We start from the raw sequence: 24,609 nt of genomic DNA, 5'->3' as shown, positions 1-24,609 counted from the left end.
AAAAATATTTTAAAACTCTTGTTAACGATAGATATCCAGAGACAACATTGTTCAACAGAATTCAATTTGATAATCATCTAGTTACAAAATGCAAAGGATATATTTTGTTGAAGGGAGATGGACTCTGAAATAGGAATAGACATAAGCTGACTCCCGTTCCATAAGGCTAGAACACATGGCACTCGTATGCACCCTCCAAAAGTACTGAAAAAAAAAAAAAAAACCACCATGTGCACCTGCATTGACATGTCCCAAATATGTAAGTTTCCACTCTAACATCCACTCTCCCAAGTATCAAAGCCTTGGCTCATCTCGATTGTCTGGAATTAGAGTGGTGAGATACTGGGTGTTGGGACATGTCTATGACGCTAACAAATGAAAAACTTGGTTCTCCCGGTTGGTACTAGCAGACATGAATTGATACCCATCATCTTGTAATCAATCCACTAGGACATGAATTTTTCTAATCTGTTCTGTCTTCTTTTTTTTTATTATTTTGATGGTTTTTTTGGACTTTGAAGACTTCATGGTTTGTTTATATGACATGATCTAGGGATTAGGGGATATTTTTAAGGGTCCAAGTTTCGGCCTCAGTCCTTACGTCAAAAGCCAAAGAAGAGGCCCCGCATACATCCTCCGAATACAAGACCTGACAGAGCGTGGAAGAAGGGAAGAGAGCTCAGATCACAGGTGAGGTGCCATAAACCCAATATTAAACTGGTGCACGAACCGGTACAAACATTGTAAACTCAATATCATACGCTCCAAAACCACCAATCCTAAGTCACGACAAATGAACCCTAAAAGCACAATAAACACTCACTAAAAACAACAAAGAATAGCGAAACAAAGAAAAACTAAATGAAATAGACATCTTAGGGAACCACTGAGGCACCAACCTATTCCCAGTGTTGATAACACTGGGACGATTTGATCCTTGACCAATAGACTTGGACGTAAAATCATGGTTTGCCAAACCATCCCAAATCGGATGGTTTGGAGTGTTCCAAGCCGTATTGGCCGCAAATCGAAATGGTTCGGCTCTCCGAATCAGAACATTAGATGAGAAAGATGAAAAGAGAGGAAGAGAGAGAGAGGAGAGAAGAGAGAGGGGACGTGGCTGACGGTGGCCCATCAAGTCCGTCAAAGGGCAGCAGAGTCGTGTCATCCAATACCGCGATACAGCATTTAATCGAAAGAGGGAGAGCGAGGGTACTGAAAGAGGCACAATTGACGGAGAGGCCATTGGAGGGCATAGGGTGGCCGCCATGGCCATTGGACAGTGGAAAAAGGTGCAAACGGAGCTGCGGCCGTGGAACAAAGGTGACCGCCCCTATTTATCATATTTTTTTAAAGCGATGAATATTGAAGCCGGCAATGGGTGAAGGCTTCACTTAATTGAAGTGTTCACCCATTGTTGGCTTCACTATAGTTGGAATTTTTTAAAAAACTTTTGTGAAACAAGGACGATCGCCCCATTTTACGTCCGTGGAGCCGTATGTCGAGATTTCACCATTCGATGGCCATAGCAGCCAATCGAAAGCCTTCCGATGGCCTCTCCACCGGCTTCCCCTCCCTCGTCTTTCCCTCCCTCCTCTCCATATCTCTCTCTCAGCCGTGAATGAAGCAGAGGTCTTGGCGACCCTCCAAGCATGCCCACGGCCCGACTATGGCCACTACCGACATCTCCTCTAGCCACCCTTCTCTCCTCTTTCTCTCTTTTCCTCCTCCCCAGTTCCTTTCTTTGCTCGTGTCGGTTCGTGCTGCTCTGGTCTAGTATGGATCCGTACCAACTCATATCACTGATCGGCCAGCATGGATTCTGGTATCGGTTCTGCGGATATTGCATAAAACCTTGTTCTCTCCTATTCAATAAAAACAAACTAGAAGAGTTTCTCTTAACAATCTAGGCCCCGCGTTAAGCAAAAATCCATGCTATGCATGGTAACCGTACAGGTGTTTGTCATTTGGTCACTATACCTAGAGCTATCAGACCCCCTATCTTCTAATGAATAATCATATTGCCATCATCCCATCTTTCATGTTCTACTATATTATCATGGCATAATTCTATACACTATAACTTTCGATCTCCATATTATCATGGATATGTTCTCCCCATTTCTCCCTTAACCTAAGTTCCCTTCATATCCTCAATCCTAGTTATCTATTCCTCAGTAAACATGAGAAATGTATCCTCCCTAAATCTTAAACAAGGTTGGCTATTTCGTCCCGAATTGGTTGGTCATTGGAACGAAATAGGTATGCTCCGAAACAATCACTTATTGGGACAAAACAGACACCTTAAGGGGAAATCATACCAATTTTTTGGGCATAATTTCTTGATATGCTATAGATCTAAGGATGATCTACTCATTGAAAAAGAAATCATGGTTTCCAATCATGATTTTTAGGTTAAAAATAATAACAAAAAAAATATTGTTCAACAATTATCTAAAAAATTGGTAGCATCCTTGGAGTTATGTATGATTGTTTCTGTCTTATTTTAATAGTAATTAATTAAAGCTTGGGCATGGTTATGTTTTCCTAAACCTAAGCCTTGATTCAACAAATTTTAAACATAAGTGGTGATCCATGTATACCCATTGTAGGATTCTACATTTATCTGAATTAAAAGTATTTTTTCATACTATACGATTGATTATTAATTTATTATAATGAATTATTTTTCATACTATAGTATATAAATTATCATATATTTTGAGTTAAATTAAATTATAAAAGTCACTATTTTTCTAAAAAATAAAATTTTTGTTTATTCTTCAAAAAAAAAGTAATTAGGTTTACATAATTTATCATAATGAATGAGGTGGCTTATAATGTGTATTCTTGAACTTGTAGAAATGGATCTAAGAAGGAAGAGAGAGATTGATGTAGGTTGAGACCACAATATAATGATCCCAGGCTAGTATCCTTGGAGGTGCAAATGGTACGATATAGAGTTGCTGGAGAAGTGATGACAAGATCAACATAATATTGAACCAGTAGTTATTTTAACATGGCTGCTTGTAAATATCTATCAAAGGTCCAATAGCTCACAAAGAAGCATTTTGCCGATTTTAGAGAGAGCAAGAGAAAAGAGTCGAGAAACTAGTAGTGATTGAGCATTAGGCAGCTGAGTCACCTTTATCTTGCTTGAGAGATCCAACAAACTATAAAATGTTGGATCTAGTTGTCATGGAGGCTTAGATTTATGCTGCTATATAGGGTAGTTTGAATGACCAGTGGCAAAGGATGTTACTAGGCACAAGCTTGGTTTAGGCCCTCACAATATGAGGTAGGTTCTAGTTCCAAGTCAGGCAGGATGAGTCCATGCTATGATAGGAGCTCGTCAATCTGAGATGTGTAAAGTTAGCAGCTAGAAAGCTTTTATGTTTAGGGCCTTTACCCATAATAAGAGAAAGCAACATAGATATATATCATTATGGGCCACCTATGAGCTAGATTAGATCCAAGTGGCTTTCCAATAGAGATTCAAAACAAAAAGGATTGATACTGTGCTTATGAAGCATAAGAAAAATGACATATAGAGAACTATTGCTTCTTAGTTTTACTTTAGCCACATTTCAATAAATGCTGCAGATAGCACCTACTATCGATCTACTATTAGCTTCATAAAGATAGCCATTTAGGGTGTAGATCCTTTTGAGCTGAAGTTAAATGGGGCACCATAGAAGAAGAATCATCAATTTCTAGACATATTATGATAAGAAAATATTCTTCCATAAGTCGGTTGATGCTTCAGCTTAGGTACACAATGTCTAGTACATCCTCAGCTTGATGGAGCAAGTAATTGATCAGATTGTGGAGCAACATGTCATATAGATGGTTATGGATAATAGGCTATACTATAAGATCACCGAGGATATTCTGATGATTAGGAGGCCATATATTCTCTAGACCTCATGTGCTGCCTATTGCATAGATCTGATGCTGAGTATTGGCTAAATCCATAGGGTGAAGTAGGTAATAGACTTATTCATGAATAACCACACATGAATCTTATCTTTGATGATGAATGAGGGGTGAGCTACCGAGGCTAGCAATTTCATGCTTTGCCACACACTATTTTTATACTCAATAGCCTTATTACAAAGCATGCATGAATTAGATGTTTGTGAATTATAAGTGGTAGGGGTAGAGATGTCTATGGTGGTACAAAAGGTGGCCATATGAAGGGCTTAGTGACAAGCTAGCAGTTCTAAAAGTGATTGGGATAATTATTAAGGTACACTATATTGAATGCTCATGGCTATGGACAGTGAGAGATTCCTTCAGATGGCTTTCTTATATCATATGATGATGGTTGCCAATGTCGAGATCAAGCAGGCAGATGTGAAGCATATTGATAGGTACATTGATATCATTAAACAAAAGATAGGATGACTAGACAGATGGGGAGTCGCATCTAACAGGTAATCTTACTGCAATCATCATACTTGTTTATTCTTACAAAGTAAATTCTAAATTGTTGCCCAGCTATGCAACCCAACAAGGAGGATGAATTGGGTTCTTAAAAAATTGAAATGAAGATTGTGTCACAAAATGTGCCTTAGATGAAATATGTGATATGCAGTGGCAATAATAAACAATATACTGAATATTAGAACAAATAAATAAAAAATTAATACAAAGAAGCAAAAAGAGAATCAAGACACCACTATAGTGGTTCGGTGCCAACTTTGCACCTACATCTATTCCCCAAAGTCCTACTTGAAAATTCCAATCCACTAATCATATTCAATGATTACAATGTTAGATGCCCCCGATCCTAGCTATCCTCAGGCAAGATACTTGTTTCATGGGTACAATCCAACCCTACACACTTTAATTCAAGGTTTGGATCAATCTTTCCCCAAATTTTGGAACACTCAAAATTTATACACGCAAGAGCAAATAAGATGAAAAAGTTTTACAATGACAATCAAGCTTAGCTCCTTAATAAGCATGATAAAATGATAAATGCACTTTGCACAAAGTTAAAGAAGCCTTTAGAAACATCCTCAATTGGAATGGAGTTGAAAGTATTTTGGAGAGGTGGTTGAACTTGAATTAAATGCTTCTTTATCTTAGAGCTTTAGCCTCTTTTGAATGGATTTTTTTTTTGAGTTTTTCCTCCATTTGAATATCGTTATAGCTTTAATCAATGCTAGAGAATGTCTAATAGCCATTTAGAACCGTTGAAGAATGATTGGGGAGCATTAAATGAGCCAAAAATGGGCTAGAAAATTAGCCATTATGGTGTCAGGCCTGTAGGGGGCAACCCATGGGTTGTCTCTTGGCAAAAGGGTTGTCTCATGGGTCGCCTCTTTTCAAGCAACAAAACACAAGCTCTTTGTTTGGGCTTGTGGAATAGCAAGGTTCATCCCATAGGTCATCCTATGGCACAGGAGTCGCCCTATGGGTCGTCCCATTTTGTGTGCCAATCCAAAACTTAGCATGCTAGCATCTCTTTTTCAAAAGGGATGACCTAGGGGTCATCCCCTTTTGTCCGGAATAGATTTTCTTCAATTTTTGATTTTTGAAACTTCCGAAATTGCCTCCAAATGATCCGAAGTCATTTTGAATGTTCTTGAGGCTTCCAAAAAATATTGTTCCCATATCCAACTCGATGAATTTGCAACTTTAGCCTTCTCCAAACATCTTTATCAATTCAAAATTCTTGAATTTTCTAAATACACACTTAACCTTTTCCAAAGACAAAAATTATTAATACTCCTCTCAAATATTTTGTAGTCATCAAAATCAATTCTTGGGATAACAATCTCTCTTATTTTGATGATGACAAAATATTTGAGTATAAGCAAAATAAGCCATATAAAACATTTAGAGTCAAATAGTGCTATTAAAAATGTATGAGCTTAAGATCAAGGTATATACAAATGTATTTAATTTATGTATCTTTTCAAGGTATGAGCTCCAAACTAATATATCAAGGCCAAAAGATAGACGACATGATGTATCATTAGAGTAAAAGATAGAGAATGCAAATATAATATAAACCCCACTTTCCACTTAGATGATTTAACTCTTTTTAAATGAGTGATCGGGGCTACGATCCTAACATATGGTAGTATAAAATTTAGCAATTTGGCCAAACAAGCATATATTTCAATATTTCAAAAAAAAATATCATTCAAGCATACATTTTTGCTTATACTATATATTACCACTCCCCCTTTTTGACATCATCAATTTAAGATATGAAATGCTCCCCCTTTTTTTGAGCAAATAGAAGGAATTTGCTGATTTAAAGATTCATAATCGAGGTTCTTGTAGTATGAGAAGCAATATTTCATTACAAAAATTGTATTTCATGACAATGTTCATAACAGAATATATAAGAGACCATGTCAATAAAAGTCACATTTCATATTGACCACATAATGTAAGATATTACATTAAATTCATATTAGCGAAAAGGACATAATTTCAACCAAAATGCAGTAAGATATGACATTGAGTTCACATAACTCATATGTACATAAAGTCAGCCAAATACATCAATACATATAAAAGTAGTCAACATCCATAGTTCATCCACAAAATAACATAACACAAGGACTAATCATCAGAATCAAAGGAAAAAATCTCATGATGAACAAAAGGACGAGATGAGGCAGGACCATGCCGGCCTCGACTCCTACAAGAAGATCTAGCATGGATGGAGGAAGAAGATAGTCTGGAAGGCTAGAAAAAAGTAGGGGCTCTAGCCCATAACAAAATCCTAATAGAGTCAAGTTGACTTCCTACTCTCGACATAGACTGCAAAAGGGAGCCAATCCTAATAGAAGTATTATCGTCGGGATCTCTAATCTCTTGCCTTAATGTCTCTATCGCTGATCTAATCAAACCACGTAGCCTGCCTGCCTTAACTAATAAATCTGATAAATTAGTGTTGTCGTTCGGTCTGGCAAGAAGAGCCAGTCGCTTCAACTCTCTCTCCAAATCTAAGACTCTACTACTGAGCCTGAGAATAGAGTCCTCAAGGAGCTCAAGTCTGGTCTGATCTAATGAAGACGTCCTATAGTAGCTTTTCCCCTTGAGAAGTACCTTAGGCTACAAAAAGGATACCAACGACCTGCTCTAAAATAGTCTGTAGCTGATCATCCTCTAATTTGATAGATGAACATTGGGAACTGTGCATAGATTGGGGCTCAGAAAAATCTCTCCCAACTACCTCTAAAGGACTTGCCTCGGGCTCAAAAATAAAATGAATGTCAGGGCTATGCTTACCATGTGATGAAGATGGTCCCTCCCCCTCAGCTCTGTCCTCCTCTTCCTCATCATCATCACCAACACCTCTATACTTCACCCAACGACCATCAACTTCGGAAAAACCCATCCGATGTAGCGCATAGTTGTTATAGGTATCTATGTGGCACAAGCGGCTAGTGGCCTCCCCCTCAAAACTAATACCAAAACTCCTGCTCAAAACTAACACCAAAACTCCTGAAAACCAGCATAAGTGCCACTCCATAAGGTAAAGGGGCTTTTGATCTATTGAGGGCCTCATGCATTGCTTCAATCATAAGTGTAGGAAGATTTAAGGGGATTTCACAGATAATGTGGTGCATCGTATAAATGTCTCTTCCGGAAAGAAAATCATGTCTTGTCCCTCTAGGGAAGAAAATCATCATCATGATGTGGTGTAGTCATTTCATCTCAACTCCCCTCACATCCTTTCTTCCCAAAATAGACTTCAAACCATCTTCTTTATTAATCAAATCATCTGAAATACTCTCCTCATAGGGTAGATGGAGGATGTAACCAAGATGATGGGCATCAAAATGAATTTCCACACCCTTGACTAGTGATCTAATTTTCCCATCAGTATGAAGAAAATTTTGATAAAACTCTCTAACTAGATCAATGTAGGTTGTTTCCTTAAGCATGCAATAAGAACTCCAACCTAGAGCCTTGATCTTTTCCCCAAAAGAAAACCTTCTTTCTCCAAAAATCTGAAATCAATGTTTCTGCCCATAAAAATTTTTCTAGCTGAGAGAGGTAACTTGCTTGGAGTTATAGGTGGGGAAGAAGGAAAGAGAGTTAGAGCAGCCTTCTTTCTCCTTTGCTCCTCTCCAAGAACCCAGGTGGACTTTCTCCCTTGAGGGAGTCTCATTTTTGATGCCATGGGAGGTGATAAAGAACTTGACTTGGTCAAGGAAGCTTGGAGAAGTTAGGTTCTTGAGAGAAAAGAGAGATTTGATGATGGAATCAGAGGTATTCTACAATTGATTGAGGTTTAGGATGGAAACCGCTCAAAATAGGGATTTTAAGGTCAAAGAGAGGTGTTGGGTGAAGAATCTAATGGTTCTATGGTGGGATTTGGGAGATTTGGAAGGAAATGGGAGCGAGATCCATGCATCCTTAGTTTGGAGAGAGGGTTTGGCATTAATGGCGGAGAGGGAGTTTGATGTGGAGGAGAGGAAGGAGAGGGAATGGGACGGTCCACGAGATTTGGGAGAAGGGGTTTCTAAGTCAAAAACAAGGCATCCCGTGAATCCCTAAAGAATTGACCAAAAAACCCCTATGGGGCATCCTTTGTGTCGTCCCTTTTTCATGGGGCGACTTAGGGGGTGTCCCTTTTAGACTAAAGTGCAAATCCTCCAAAAAAAAAAGAGAAGAAAATTTTAAAAAAATGGAGGAAAAGTTGTGAGATTGAAGTTGGTCATGAATATCAAGGAATTTGAGCTTAAAAAGATGAAATCAAGGCTTAAAAGGATTGAGCCAAAGAGATTGAAGAAAATGTCTAGTTGATATCAAAGAGAATCTCCTATGCATTAGGATCTAAAATTTCTAATTCTCTTCTAATTTCATAAAATTTATCTTCCCTTGATGCCTTTATAAATATGTCAACTAATTATTTTTCAAATCAAATAAAATCAATCATCACATCATTATTTTATATATGTTCTCTTATGAAATGGTATCTTATTTCCATATGCTTGAATCTAGAGCATTGGATTAGATTTTTGGTTCAGTTAATTGCACTAATATTATCACATCTTATGAAAATATTATTAAGTTTGATGCCAAAATCCTCAAGCTGTTGCTTAATCCATAAGATTTGTGCATAGCAACTTTTGACTGCAATGTATTCGACTTTAGCCGTAGACAATGCCACCGAATTTTGCTTTTTATCAAATCATGAGATTAAATTTACTTCAAAAAATTGATAAGTTCTACTAGTATTTTTTCTATCTAACTTACATCCATCAAAATTTACATTTAAATAGCCTATTAAGTCTATTGAAGATTGTTTAGAGAACCATAAACCTAATCTTTGAGTTCCTTTTAAATATGTTAAGATTCTTTTAACAGCAATTAAGTGTGATTCCTTAGAATCAGATTGAAATCTAGTACACATGCATATATCAAACTTGATATCAAGTCTGCTAATAGTAAGATATAACAAAGAATTTATTATTCCTCTATAAAGCTTTAAATCAATACTTTTATCATTTTCATCCTTGTCAAGCTTGCATGAAAGGCTCGTAGGGATGCCGATGGTCTTGGCATTCTTCATCCCAAATCTCTTTAGTAGCTTTCTTATGTATTTATTTTGGCTGATAGAGATTTTCTCTTTTATTTGTCTAATTTAGAGTCCTAGGAAAAATGTAAGATCTCTTGTCATGCTCATCTCAAACTCCCCCTGCATGAGCTTGACAAAATCTTGACATAAAGCTTCATTAATAGATCCAAATATGATATCATGAATATATATTTGAATTACTAGAATATCATCAGATTTTTTTATGAAAAGAGTAGTATTTACTTTTTCGCTTGAAAAATTATTTTCTAGCAAAAATTACTAAGTCTTTCATACCATGCTCTAGATACTTGTTTAAAACCGTATAATACTTTGTTTAACTTGAAAATATGGTCTGAAAAAAAATATGATTTTCAAAACTAGAAGGTTGCTACATAGACTTCTTCAGTAATATAACCTTTAGGAAAGTACTTTTAACTAGAGCTGTCAACGGATCGGATCCAGACCCGAGACCCGCAGGTATTTACCCGACGGATCCGGGTCTGGTATTAGTATTGGACCCATTTACTCGGACCCGGATCCGGATTCGGATCTGATAAACCATCATGTAAACGGATAGGATCTGGATATTTAATACTCAGATCCGATAGACCCGAAATCCGAATAATATATATATATATATTATAATTGTATGTTGTTATGTTTTTGTATGCTTTAATTGAAATTTTACTCGTTGAATTTGAACAACTTTTATACTTTTATTTGTATGATCATATGATTGTATAATTTTTAGATGTTTTCCTAGGTTATTGTATAATTTTTAGATTTTTTTTTGAGACTTTAAATATAAGTTTCGGATCCCGAAACCGGGTCAGGATACCCGAGACCCATTAGGGTCCGGATCTGGTACTTCAAGGCTAGACCCGTTGGGTATTCGAGTCCGGATCCGGGTCCGGTAACTAAGATCGGGTCCGGATCTGGATATCCAAGTTCCGACCCGAACCCGATCCGTTGACAGGTCTATTTTTAACATCCATTTGAAATAATTAAAATTAATATAACAAGTATAAGCAAGCAAGAGTCTAATAGCCTCTAATCTGGCTATCAATGCAAAAATATCATCAAAATCAATTTTCTCTTATAGGTTATATCCTTTAGCTACTAATCTGATTTTATTTGTAATTACATTTTCATTTTCATCCAACTTATTCCTAAAAATTCATTTTGTTCCAATTATAGGATGATTTTTAGATCTTTTAACTAGGGTCCATACATTATTTCCTTCAAATTGATTAAGCTCTTCTTGCATGGCATTAATCCAATTTTGATCTTTTACAGCTTTATCTATAAGTTTTAGTTCAAAATGAGAGACAAAAGCAAAATGATTGCATGCATCTCTAAGTACAAAATGAGTTCTTATCTCGGATCACCAATAATAAGTTTCTTAGGATAGTTATGAATATACGTCCATTTTCTTGGAAGATTATTTGTACCTTGAGGTTGCTTTTGTTGATCTTGTTGTTCTTCACTCTCGTCTTTATGCTTGTTTTCATGTTCTTTCTCATTATTCATCATTGAGTCTTTTAGGATGAGTTTCTTCATTCCTTCCACAATCGGATCTGCATCATCAACAACCTCTCTCTTCCTTGATGGAAGATCATTAGTCTCATTAAAAACTACATATATTGATTTTTCTATAACTAAGGTCCATTTGTTAAAAATTTTATATGCTTTACTAGAAGTGGAGTAACCAAGAAAAATAGCTTCATCTGATTTTGTATTAAACTTTTTTAATTTTTCTTAACTATTGTTCAAAACAAAACATCGGCAATCAAAATATGAAAATACCCAATATTTGATTTTCTATCTTTTCAAAGTTCATAAGATATTTTTTTCAAGATTGATCTAATTAAGGCACGGTTTAGAATGTAGCATACCGTGTTAATTGTTTCCGGTCAAAAATATTTGGAAAAATTACTTTCACATAGCATAGTACGAGCCATTTTTTCTAGTGTCCTATTTTTTCTCTTTACTATCTCATTTTGCTGGGGTGTCCTAGGTGCAGAAAAAATATGTTCAATCTATTTTTCATCACAAAATTTTTTAAAATCTTAATTTTCAAACTCGATTCCATGATCACTACGAATATTAAGAATTGAAAAATCTTTTTTATTTGAAACCTTCCAATAAAATTTAGAAAAAGCTGAAAATGCCTCATCTTTATATGCTAAGGATAAGAACCAAGTAAAATGTGAAAAATCATTGATAATCACAAAACCATATCTTTTACCTCCTAAGCTAGTAGTTCTAGTGGATCTAAATAAAATCATATACAATAACTCTAGGGACCTAGAAGTTGAAATAATATTTTTTTATTTGAATGAAACTCTAGTTTGCTTACTTAGTTGGCATACATCACAAATTTTATCTTTTTCAAAATTTAATTTTGACAAACCAATTACTAAATCCTTTTTGATGAGTTTTGAGAGTGAATTCATACTTATATATGCAAGTTTACGATGACAAAGCCAACTAGTCTCATTAATTTTCGCAGTCATTGCAACTAGGCATTGCATATTTTGCATGGATAAATCATCCAAATTTATCATGTAAACATTACCATGTCTATGTCTAATGAATCTTATACCATCATTCTTGGGTCTAATTACAATACACATAGAAGATTCAAAAATAACTTTCAAACTCTTATCATAAAATTGGCTAATGCTAAGTAGATTATGCTTAAGACTATCAACCAATAAAATATTTTCAATGAATTATGAGGGAGTGAATCAATGTTACCTATACTAATGATCCATCCTTTGCCATTATATCTAAAGATAACCATCCCTCCATCTTTTGCCTCAAAAGTGATGAATTGGGATTCATCACCCATCATGTGTCTTGAACACCTACTATTCAGATATCATTTTCTTTTTGATCCTTGGGATGTAAGATACACCTACACAAAAATTTAAGTTTTAACTTTAGGTACCCAAGCTTTCTTGAATCCTTTTTGATTAGTCATTATGATTTCTTTTAGAATCTATACTATCTTTATATTTGAACTATCAAATTTATTAAAAAAACAAGCATATGATTTATATCCTACTTTACCATAGCTGAAACATGAAACATTTGATAATTTATCAAGAGAGGAGTTTACAAAAATATTTTTCAAAAATTTCTATTTCTTCAACGGATTATAACCAAGTCCGACTTTGTTATACACCATCCTTTGATTATCAAGAAGCATTTAAAATTTATCTGAACTTAATGTAAACTTTTCTACTATTAGTTTTAGTTTAGCTACTTCCATCTTTAAGTTTTGATTTTCTAGAGTTAAAATCTTGTTTTCATTTGAAATAGATTCCTTTTCCTTTAACAAAGATTGAATTTTCATTTTCAACTTTTTATTCTTTAGTCCTAGCTTTTTTAAATCATCTAATAAATCATAAAATATCTCTAGAAGTTTATCAAAAATAAATCCACTTGAAGATTTAGAAGTTACCTCATTGTCATATGCCATAAGTACAAGTTGGCTTCTTTATAGATATCTTCATTGAAGTTTGAATCGTCACTATCACTTCATGTAGCCATCATTGCCCTCTTCTTGGGCTTTTTAGGGGCCTTCTTGAATTGTGGACAATCAGCTTTGAAGTGATCCGATCTCTTACATTTATAGCATATGAGAGGTTGCTCGTTGTCTCTTTCTTTACTAGGCTCCCCTTTTGTTAGTGTTCTTCTTCTTATCCTTTGTCTTCTTAAGTGTTCTGAATTTTCGAGTGATAAGTGTCAATTTTCATCCTCATCATTATTTTCAGTTTGATTGGATTCCTCCTCTTTTTGTGTGGTGGATTTGAGAGCAATTATTTTCTTCTTCTTGATCTCTTCTTTATTGTGCTGTCTCTTGATCAATTCATGTCATAAGCAATCCGAGAAGCTCCTCCAAAGGTAGAGTATTAAGATCATTCGCCTCTTGAATCGCAGTAACCTTTGCTTCCCATATTTTTGGTAGAGACTTAAAAACCTTTCGTACAAGATCTCTGTTAGAGTAGGACTTGCCAAAACTTTTAAGACCATTAATAATATCAGTAAAGTGAGTAAATATTTGAGTAAAAGACTCATTAGATTCCATTTTATAGAATTCATATTTATGTACTAGAATACTAATTTTTGACTCTTTAACCTAATTTGTACCTTCATGAGTTACCTCTAACTTATCCCAAATTTCTTTATCTAAATTACAAGTTGAAATACGATTGAATTCATTTGCATCTAATGCACAATACAATACATTTATGGTTTTGGCGTTGAGCTGAGCTTTTTTCTTATCAACCTCGTTCCACTCATTTTCGAGCTTGGTAATGTACTTATCATCAATCAATTTAGTGGCTGAGTGAGGTCCATTGGCTATGATACTCCATATATCATGATCCAGTGCTTGGATAAAAATTTTCATCCGAACTTTTCAATAGATGTAGTTTGACGTATTGAAAAGTAGAGGTCGGTTTGTGGATTGTCCCTCGATAAGTATCAACTTGGATTGCCATAGATCTTAAGCTCTTGATGGTGAAATCAAGAAAGGGCTTGAGTACTAGGCTTTGATATCATTTGTTGCCCAGTTATGCAACCTAAAAGGGAGGTGAATTGGGTTCTTAAAAAATTGAAGTGAAGAATATATCACAAAATATGCTTTAAATGAGATATGTGATATGCAGTAGCAATAATAAACAATGTGCTAGATATTGAAATAAGTAAGAAATTAACACAAGAAAATAAGAAGAAGAATTAAGACACCACAAACAAAGAGGATTTATAGTGGTTCGATGCCAACTTTGTACTTACATTCACTCTCCAAGCTCCTACTTAAGAATTTCAATCCACTAATCGTACTCAACGATTACAACATCGAATTCCACCGATCCTAGCTATTCTCAAGCTAGATACTTGTTACATGGGTACAAACCAACCCTACATACTCCGATTCATGGTTCGAATCAATCTTTCTCTAAATTTTGGAACATCCAAAACTTGTACACACAAGAGAAAATAAAATGAAGAAGTTTTACAATGACAATTAAGCTTAGCCCCATAATTAGAATAATAAAATAATAAATATACTTTATACAAAATTGAAAAAGCCTTTAAGAATACTCTCAGTTAGAATGGAGAGTTGAAGGCACTTTGGAGAGATGGTTAAGCTTGAATTGAATACTTCTATCTTAGAGCTTTAGTCTCTTCTGAATGAATTTTTTCTTGATTTTTTTTGAGTTTTTCCTCCATTTGAATGTCTTTATAACTTCAATCAATACTGAAGAATATCTAGTAGCCGTTTAGAGCTATTAGAAAGTGATTAGGAAGCATTAAATATGTCCAAAATGGGTTACAAACTAGCCGTTACGGTGTTAGGCCCACAAGGGGCGACCCATGGGCCGTCCCCAGGTATAGGGTCGTTCCACTGGTCGCTCTTTTTTAGATAGCAAAATATAAGCTTTGTGTTTGGGCCTGTGGAATAGCAGGGGTCACCCAATGGGTCATCCCCCTGGCATAGGGGTCGCCTCATGAGTTGCCCCTTTTTGTGTACGAACTCAAAACTCAGCATGCCAGCATCCCTTTTTCAAAAGAAATGATCTAGAGGCTGTCTTCTTTTGTCTGGAATGGATTTTCTTCAATTTTTGATTTCCAAAACTCCCGACATTGCCCCCAAATGCTCCAAAATCATTTTGAATGTTCTTAAGGCTTTTGAAAAATATTGTTCTCATCTCTAATTTGATAAATTTGCAACTTTGACCTTCTCCAAATATGTTTATCAATTCAAAATTTTTGAATTTTCTGAAATACATACTTAAACTTTTCCAAAGATAAAAATCATCAATACTCTTCTCAAATATTTTGGAGTCGTCAAAATCAATTCTTGAGGCAACACAAATATAATCTTTTTTGTATTAATTAAATAAACATGTCTTAGCAGCCTAAAAACTTAGCTAAAGTTCTAATACAGTATCTTAGGAATGGACATGGATGAGGAACTACTGATTACTCTATGCAACATCATATATAAGATAAAACCTGATCATTATTAACTACATCTTTGGTGAGAAGGTAGAAGTGGCAAGCAAAGATAACATGAATCTAGGTATTTTTGGACATTCACTACAGACGATCTTATGTTTTATGACAAAGAGTACCTGATATGCAATCTACTTGATTGCTTTTCTTACTAAATGATGGTTCTACTTTGAGCTTTCATCGAAAAACCTAAGAAGGTTAGCAATTTAGATCTTCTTGTAGATGGTGTCCTCTAGTGGCTATGAGCACAACTAATCAACCTTTGCTTTAATTCGTAGCAAATAGAGGAATTGCATGATAAAGTAGTTGAATGTCTTGAGATATGTTCACTATAAACCAAGGCTCATATTGAACTACATCTAAGAGGAGTTGGAGCTGAAGTATGATGGTCCACTTTACAATGATTTAGCATATGATGAGGACCTGATGATTGATTAGCTTGAAGGCCAGCAACAGCTAGAGCTTAGTAAGCCGGGAACACTTTCTCAACTAGCTAGTTTTATAGCAAGGCTAGGATAAATGCTAAGTAATAGGCAAAGCGACATATGCCATGCTCACAACTAGCTGAGCAACCATAGAGTTTAGGGAGAGCCGATCATCATCACAAGGCTCTATGTCCAAGCCATCCTCCAAGAGATATGATAGGGAGATACTAAGAAGAGGTCATATGGTACATGATCCGATCAGAGAGGTAGGATTAGTCGAGCCACCCAGCAGAGCCTGCAGTTATGCCATTTAAGGGAGTGAATAAGGAGCCTGTTCACTTAGATTTTAAGAATAGTGAGCCTTGAAATGATTAATTACCAAGGTCATCTCGTAATATGGCAGATGATTATAATGACAATTCAAGCAATGATGCATTTGGTGGCTATAGAGGTAGTAGTGGATGTGAAGGGAGAGCACATGATTTACAACCCTATGGTTTACTAAACTCACTAGTAGTTGCAATTTACTCATGCCAATGCAAGATATGGACTTTGTGACATGACTTGGAGTCTAAGCTGATACGATAGCATAAAGGAGACGGCCCTTCGAGGTGGTCTAGGACAAGATATTGCTACAAATGATCTGGCATGTGATGTAGGGACCTTGGATGTATTTGGATCCAAATCATATATTGGATCCTATTCCACACAATCAGGATATGATTTGTATGGATATCCTACTTAGAGACATCATTTTCGAGCCACTACTGCCCTGCAATGTTAACCAGATTATAAATCAGATTTTGCTGCCTCGATTTCCCCTCAAATGGGATGGCCAACATGGCATCAAACGTCGGATCAATATCAAGATAGCTATCCACGAGGTTCCGATGATAGGATGTAGGGATGGGCATCATATTTGGTTTGGAGCTAGATCCCATGCCCTGACTATGATCAGGATTATAATAACTATGAACAGCATAAACCACAAGGAATTAGATATGGTACATATTTTGAAGTTGAAATCAATTTGATATATGTATTTTCAAGATCAAAAATATACATTGACTATGTCAATTATAGTCAATTGCATTCATTAATTAATCATACAATCTATCAAGACCAATACATCATAAAATAACATCAAATTAGCATTAAAATCATAAATCAAACAAACACAAATATTAAAAATAATCCTTCAAAACAAAAAAAAAAAGGAAAAAAAAAACATAAAAAGAGAACAGGGGCGTGCTACTACCAAACCAGTATACCAAAGCATATAAAGTATTGATGCAGTACAAACTGATATCATACCATACTAGCCAGGTACTAGTTAATACCATAAAATCCAACATGGCAAATAAATCAGTTATCTACATGGCCTAATTAATAGTTCCAGCCACACACTCCATAACAAATCTTCTCTTAGGAAAATTTACTTCAACTATTCATATCAATTAATTCTCCACAAATTGAGGAGAAGGTGGCTCGATGAGAAGAGAGTTGTGCCATGATGGATTGGTGTAATTCCTCTAAGGACTCTAGAACATCGACCTATGAATGAAGAAAGGTATGAAAAAATAACAAACCTTGATCTCACATTTCATTATCCCCAATCTTCTAATGCTTTAGCCCTAATTTGAGATTATCCCACAACAAGAAAGTGCCTTATAGGAATGCTTTGTGCATGTTTTACATATTCATGGTTTAATTTTAAAATCACATGATTTGAGCTTTATAATGTGTTTTATGAACTCATAGCATACTATCAATTATATAAATTGCTACTCAATCAAACAAATCAATTGATTGAATACTATGATTATTATGCTTACCATAATGGAGGATATAAGAAGAGGACAACACCAACCTGCTGGCAAATTTTGTTAAGTTTAGGTCATGATCATGCCTATTGGCAATGATTCAAATGTCTTTGTGTTATTTTTGGATTCTCCATAGCCCAGCCTATCATGAATTAGTTTTATGGCTTCGATGGAATAAGGTTAATTTAGGAATTAATCATAATTCTCTAGTATAATGTATTTGTATCACAAGTCCCTTCATATATTGTAATATATTCCATACTTTGTTTTTAGTTTAAACCAATAAAATTCATACATGTGTATTCAAATGAAGGTGATAGTTGAATGCTCGAGAAAAGAAGGGCGCCAACTAAACATAGAATTAAAATACATATTTGATATACTACATCTTGAATGGCATGCTGTTTGGACAGGTTGAAGGGCTTCATCAATTGACAGGCCTCATGAAGTTGATGGTCAGACCCAATATTGGAAAGGAAGAATGTTCAACAAACATGAGAAGCAGTTCTAAAATGGAGATATACTTGAAGAAATCAAATAAGAATATACAATATAAGTCTTTCATAAGAACATAAAATGATCTGAACTAACAACGTGCATGTATTGATCAAAGTATGCCATCCTTACTTAAGGGAGCTTAGCCTTAAAATAACAATTTAATGCTAATAAAATATCGACCGCATTACTTTACAATTACAAAAGATGCTCTCCCAAATTGGAAATATTGTCAATACATATAAACATCAGAAACAAGTCTTCATTAGAGTAACCAATGGATCCTTAAAAATTCTAAGAGTTTTCTAGAGTGGATTTATCATTTGGCATTTTAATATTAAAAAACTACAAAGAAAAATACTGATATAATAAAAAAAAATTATATTTGCATCTTTGTTTCCATTTCTCCTAATTAGAGTTTGAAATGCAGAATCTTTGTCACATATATGGTCTCAAAATAACTTGATGAGAATGAGAAATTTGGTGAGACTTCTAAACACTAAATCTGAACATTAAATTTTGGATAATATTCTACAATGTTCCGTAGAATATGAATTTTGAAAGGAAAAAAGCATGCTGCCTACTTTTCACAACATTAGCAATACTACATTAAACTATTCATAGTACGTAAAATATAGGCATTAGAGTTCCTAATACTTAGTCTACTTTAGTACTAAAGATACTTACCAAGACTATAATTTTATTTTCCCCTCTTGAAAAAATTTAGGGATGAAAGTCCTTGTTGTGATTGAGAATGTAACAGTCGTGATTGAGAATGTAACTGCCATGATTACTTGCATCAGCAAAGAGTCATTGACTTTGTTGGAAACACCATAGCTACTTGAGTTCCTAGCAAAACTACATGGTAACTATGATTACCAAGTGAGATAATTTCCACTATAAGGAATCATGCAGTCCTTCTCTACAATCTTATAGAAGTTTCTGCAACAAGATAATTATTCTAATTTGCGGCAGAACATTGGAAACTCTGCTTCATGATTCTGACAATGATCTACACATTAAGAACAACATCAAAGCACACATGACTGACCATAGCAAAACCAATTTTATTTCATAACCAAATGCCACCTTAAAAAATAATGCTATTTGGCAAATCAGCAGAGTAACCTAGCTGGAACATGAGATTATCTCACAACAAAAAAGAGCCTTATAGGAATACTATGTCCATGTTTTGCATATTCATGGTATAATCTTAAAATCACATGATTTGAGCTCTTTGATGTTTTTTATGAACTCATAGGACGTTATCAGTTATATCAAATGTTACTCAATTGAATGGATCAATTGAATGAATACTATGATTATTATGCTTACCATAATGGAGGGTATAGGAAGGACAACACCAACCAGTTGGCAAGTTTGGGTAAGTTCAGGTCATTATCATGCCTGCTGACAATGATGCAAATGAGTTGTATTACTTTTGGGTTCTCCATAAGCCAACCATAACATGAGTTAGTTTTATGGCTTCAGTGGAAGAAGTTTATTTTAGGACTTAATTATAGTTCTTTTGCATCATGCATTTGTATCACAAGTCCCTTCATATATTGTGATATGTATTTGACATAGTATGTATTGAATGACGTGTTCAATTGGCAGCCCTCGTGAAGTTGATTGTCAGACCCAATACAAAAAAGGAAGAACATTCAACCAGCATGAGAAACAGTCTTAAATTGGAGATATACTTGGAAAAATCAATAAAAATATATGATAAAAGTCTTTCTTAAGAACTCAGAGTATGGCATCTTGACTTATGGGAGCTCAGACTTAAAATAACAATTTAACCCGTATAATGTTGACTGCATTACTTTACAATTCCAAAAGATGCTCTCTCAAATTTTGAGATATTGTCAATACATATGAAGATAAGAAACATGTCTACATTAAAGAAGCCATTGAATCCTTAAAAATGCTAAAAGTTTTTTTGAGTGAATCTATGACTTGGCATGCCAACCTTCAAAAACCACAAAAAACAAATGTTGATATAATAAAAACATGTTTGTCATCTTTGCATCATTATTCCAACATCTCTTGATTGGAGTTTGAAAGTAGAATCTTTATCACCAAATGTGGCCTCAAAATAACTTTATGAGAATGAGAAATTTAGTGAGACTTTTAAACATGAACTTCAAACATCTTATTTTGGATAATAACTCCAAAGCATGTGAAATTGTGAACTTTTGAATGCTGCCTAGTTTTGACGGCATAAATAATACTACATCAACCTATTCATATACATAAAATACAGCCATTGGGGTTCCCAATACTTAGTCTATTTGTGTACTAAAGGTACTTACCAAGACTATGGTTTTAGTTCCCCTCTTGAAAAAATTCAGGGATGCAACAAGTCCTTGTTGTAATTGAGAATGTAACTGCCATGATTACCTGCATCAGCAAGAGTCAACAACAATATTGGATTTGTTGGAAATAGCATAGCTACTTGAGTTCCTAGCATAGCCATGTAGTACATTGTAAAGATGATTACCAAGGGAGATAATTTCCTCTATAAGGAATCATGCAGTCCTTGTCTATAATCTTAGAGAAGTTTCTGCTACAAGTTAATCACTCTATTTTGAAGCAGAACATTGGAAATGCTGCTTCATGCTCCTGACAATGATCTGCACATCAAAAACAACATCAAAGCAGACATGACCACAGCCCAAACATTTTTAAGTATAGACATAGCTGATGCTATTGCTTCATGTCTTGCAGCCTCAATGGTTGATGAGATTGAGAATATCTCTTTTGACTCCTTGCTTAGTGAAAGAAAACGTTCACTGCTGAAATTTGAAGATCTGCATTAGTACTTGGCTACATGTCTTCATGCTGATCTACAGGAAGAATCAATTTAGAGACAATACTAGATAGGATTTTTCCGACAAAATGACTAAGTATTAGAGCATACACAACCAGCATCCAAACATTTGAACAAACAAATGATAAGTCTTGCTTAAGCTAGTACCTTTCTCCATCTCCCCACCACAGCCACTGATGAGATTGATGATCACTCTTTGTTCTTCACACTTCACACTCTTTTTCTAAACCTCCGACCCATTCAATCATTCATCTAATGTAATTAAAATTAGCAAAAGGACCTGTATTTGCATTTCCAAAGACATTCCAAAATCTAACTGTCTCATCCCCTGCAGCAGATGCTACCGTGCGGCCATCTGGACTCTGAAACAGATAAGATAAGAATAAGATATCAGCAACCTTAAAAAATATATAAAAGAATTATTAAAAGAAAAATCTACACAATCCCTATTTCAAGCCTCTCAATATATTTAAAGATTCATTGATACCTGGGCCGTGAATAGAACCTGAGAAGTATGTGCTGTTATCTCTGCAATCTTAACCATTGAAGGATACTTCCATAGGATCAGTTGGTTCTGATGAGAGCTCAGCAATTCCCGTTCATGCTTGTTCCATAGCAAGGAGCAAACTTGAGAACCAGTATCCACCGAACCCAGGCAAGCACCTATTTGTGTGTTCCAGAACTTAATGCACTGGTCATCCATATCTCCACCAGACGCAAGAAGGTTACTTTGGAAAGGACTCCATGCAAGTGCTCTCACAGCATCGACATGGTCTTGAAATCTATACAGCCATTCATTTCCGCTTAGGGGAGGGTTTGAAGAGGCCGCCGGCAGGTCCCATATATAAACAAGGTTATCAGCTCCGCCACTTGCTAGTTGCCTGCCTGAGTCTGACCACTTCAGCCCACAAACATCCAGCTGGTGCCCTCTGAAAGTATGTACAATGTGAGACCTTATTCTCACATCATTATTCACTATATTGCCGTCCATCCCTCCAGTTGTTAGAATATTTTTGTTCCAAGCAAGTGATCCGACCCGATACCGATGCATCCCCCTCAATGTTCTCAGCTGTGTCCAAAACAATAAGGAAGAAGAAACGACCAATTAGTAAACTAACTTGCCGAAGTCCATTAATTTTAAATTACTGTACATTGACGGAATGATTACTAAATTACATGTAGCAAAAATCAGATAAAAATCCAACTTTTTTTTTGGTCAAACCAATTAACAATTGAGAAATGGTAAAGCAAGAATGGAAGGACCAAGAAACTATAATCTACAGAATTTAAAAAGAAAAAGATTGATTGTCATCTGAGAATATTTTGGAAAAATTAAACTAGTGTGAAGAGTGAACACCAAGAGAGAACACACTGACCAGGCGACCGCAGGTAGAATCCCACAATTGGACATCAGAAGAATGTAAGCCAATTGCGATATGCTGCCCATCCGGTGCCCAATTGACACTGGCAATAGGACCATGGTCTTCATCCACATGCATCATCTCTGAAGCGGACTTCTTGTTAGCGTCCCACAGGTAGACCGTGTTCCCCAGAGCGACTGCCAAGACATTACTGCTTCCCCAGTCCAACAGGTTCAAATAATAGTTGTCGAAGAGCTCCGGCGCATATAATGTTCTCACAGGTGACTGTTAATATGAGATCAAAACCAAGAAAATTAATAAGAAATAAACATCAACACCTAAAAGACGATGAGAAATAATTCAAGAACAGCATACCTGGGGAATAAACCGCTTCTGCCTCGCTCGATGCGAGACGATACCATCGGAGAGGAGTTCTTGCAAGGCCCCTCCGGCTATCTCTAGCGGCCTTCTCTTGAAAGAAAGTATCCGGGTTCGGTTCATGGAGAAGGTCTCTGCAAGAATCTTTTGATAGGACTCGCTGGCAGGGGCCAAGTTGTCCGTCTGCTTCCAAGATCCGGTCAGCAGGCAGCGGGCCAAGTCGAAGTCCATGGAGGACCTCATCGGAATGAATCTGTCGCCCTGCATTCACCCACAAAGAAGAGTTAGAAATCCAGAGAAAGAAGATGCCCCAAAAGATCATCTCGTGGCCAAAAAAAAGGGAGTGCTTACGTATTCATGAGGGTTCTTGGAAAAGGGGGAGCGGAGAGAAGGGACGAAGGATCTCGAGCGGAGATCTCTCGGCGGGAGCCGAGAGGATCGAGAGCAGGAGATCGAAGGAGAGAACCCAGCGTCATCCATGGCCAAAAATCAAATCTTTTCGAGAGAGAGAAAGAAATTTTCAGCTGCAGATCGTTAGAGCTTCCAATTGAAACAAGAGAGAGCTTCTGAACGGGAGAGAGAAAAGAGTGGGCCAAAAATCCAATCTTTTCGAGAGATAAAGAAATCTTCGGCCGCAGATTGAAACGGGAGAGAGCTTCTGAACGCGAGAGAGAAGAGAGTGGGCCAAAAATCAAATCTTTTCGAGAGAAAATAAAGAAATTTTCGGCTGCAGATCGTTAGAGCTTCTGAACGCGAGCGAGAAGAGAGAGCGTTGCTGAATTCTGATTGTTAGAGCTTCCGATTGGAACGCGAGAGAGCTTTTGAACGCAAGAACGAGCTTTTGAACGCGAGAGAGGAGAGAGAGCTTCTGAATTCTGATTCTAGTTCCCGGGGATTGGGGGAGAGCGTTAGAATAGGGTTCCCCGGTCCTATTGGTCGCATCGGCGATGGCCGCTTGAAACGTTTGGGACCAACCGCGCGTGGGAATGGGACCGACCGCGCGTGGGAAATTAACCCGGCGGTCGCATTGGCAAAGCCCGCTTGAAACATTTGGGACTGACCGCGCGTGGGAAATTATCCTAACGGTTTGAGTCTGGGCTATGGTGTGTCTATAACGGGTCAAAAATGGAGCCAGGTCCGGTAAGGGATGCTCAAATTGTGGTTGCAAGTTGGTCGGGAAAGCTTGGATTTGATTCAATGTGAACGTGATCCAAGTTCGGATCACCTATCTAGAAGTACTATCAAATTGGATGGGTCCGAGGTATTGCTTAACTCAGGTATCACTTTATATAACTACTAGAGAGGTCCAGGTCTACATTTGAAACCCCGCCCTCAACATCAAGAATTGGGTCAGCCTAGGTTCATGCATGATGGTCAAAAAAGAAGCTAAAGTACTTTCGTACCCTCAAAATTATGCACCGGTGACATATAATCTCGATATAATTAATGATTTGTAATAGAAATAAAAAATAATGTTCGGAATACAAAACAAAAATATAGGCTATTGAACAAGCTACGAGGTACAAGTTGGATTCAGCTTCAGATGTGGTAGAAATCAGATTTGTTGCCATCAAAATCCAACCCAACGATGAAATACTTTGAGATTGGTGCTGATGAGGTTGGCTAATGCTAGTGAAGTCGGCGAGGTCGGTCTGAGCTAAAAAGATCGGTTGGCGAGACAGTTGTAGCCATGCTCGGAAGAAAAAGA

The 24,609-nt window shown here is 36.2% G+C and overlaps 1 protein-coding gene across 14 annotated transcripts in view; it reads right to left on the bottom strand.

Moving 5' to 3' along the window:
• LOC105061328 (cell division cycle 20.2, cofactor of APC complex) overlaps positions 1 to 23,841 on the bottom strand; it is a 56,747-nt gene extending 32,906 nt beyond the window's left edge. For 3 of the 14 annotated variants that reach the window (XM_073246681.1, XM_073246678.1, XM_073246680.1), the window contains exons 1-9: positions 23,253 to 23,841; positions 22,899 to 23,162; positions 22,539 to 22,808; positions 21,650 to 22,231; positions 21,310 to 21,524; positions 20,833 to 21,127; positions 20,645 to 20,732; positions 19,017 to 19,187; positions 11,008 to 12,476 (exon numbers count right to left, since the gene is read on the bottom strand). In XM_073246681.1, the coding sequence (XP_073102782.1) occupies positions 21,411 to 21,524; positions 21,650 to 22,231; positions 22,539 to 22,808; positions 22,899 to 23,162; positions 23,253 to 23,381 (1,359 nt within the window). In that variant the 5' untranslated portion in view covers positions 23,382 to 23,841 and the 3' untranslated portion in view covers positions 11,008 to 12,476; positions 19,017 to 19,187; positions 20,645 to 20,732; positions 20,833 to 21,127; positions 21,310 to 21,410. Of the gene's footprint in view, positions 1 to 5; positions 4,847 to 11,007; positions 12,477 to 19,016; positions 19,188 to 19,322; positions 19,342 to 19,369; positions 19,737 to 20,644; positions 20,733 to 20,832; positions 21,179 to 21,309; positions 21,525 to 21,649; positions 22,232 to 22,538; positions 22,809 to 22,898; positions 23,163 to 23,252 lie in introns of those variants that run through there. The other 11 variants (XM_073246684.1, XM_073246682.1, XM_073246683.1 and 8 more) reach the window with 10 other exon arrangements.
• Positions 23,842 to 24,609: the final 768 nt, after the last annotated feature.

Source organism: Elaeis guineensis, chromosome 12 (assembly GCF_000442705.2).
Source record: "Elaeis guineensis isolate ETL-2024a chromosome 12, EG11, whole genome shotgun sequence".
Classification (NCBI taxonomy): Eukaryota; Viridiplantae; Streptophyta; class Magnoliopsida; order Arecales; family Arecaceae; genus Elaeis; species Elaeis guineensis.
Note: the sequence above shows the minus strand (reverse complement) of the source record. Positions and strands in the feature narration are given on the sequence as shown.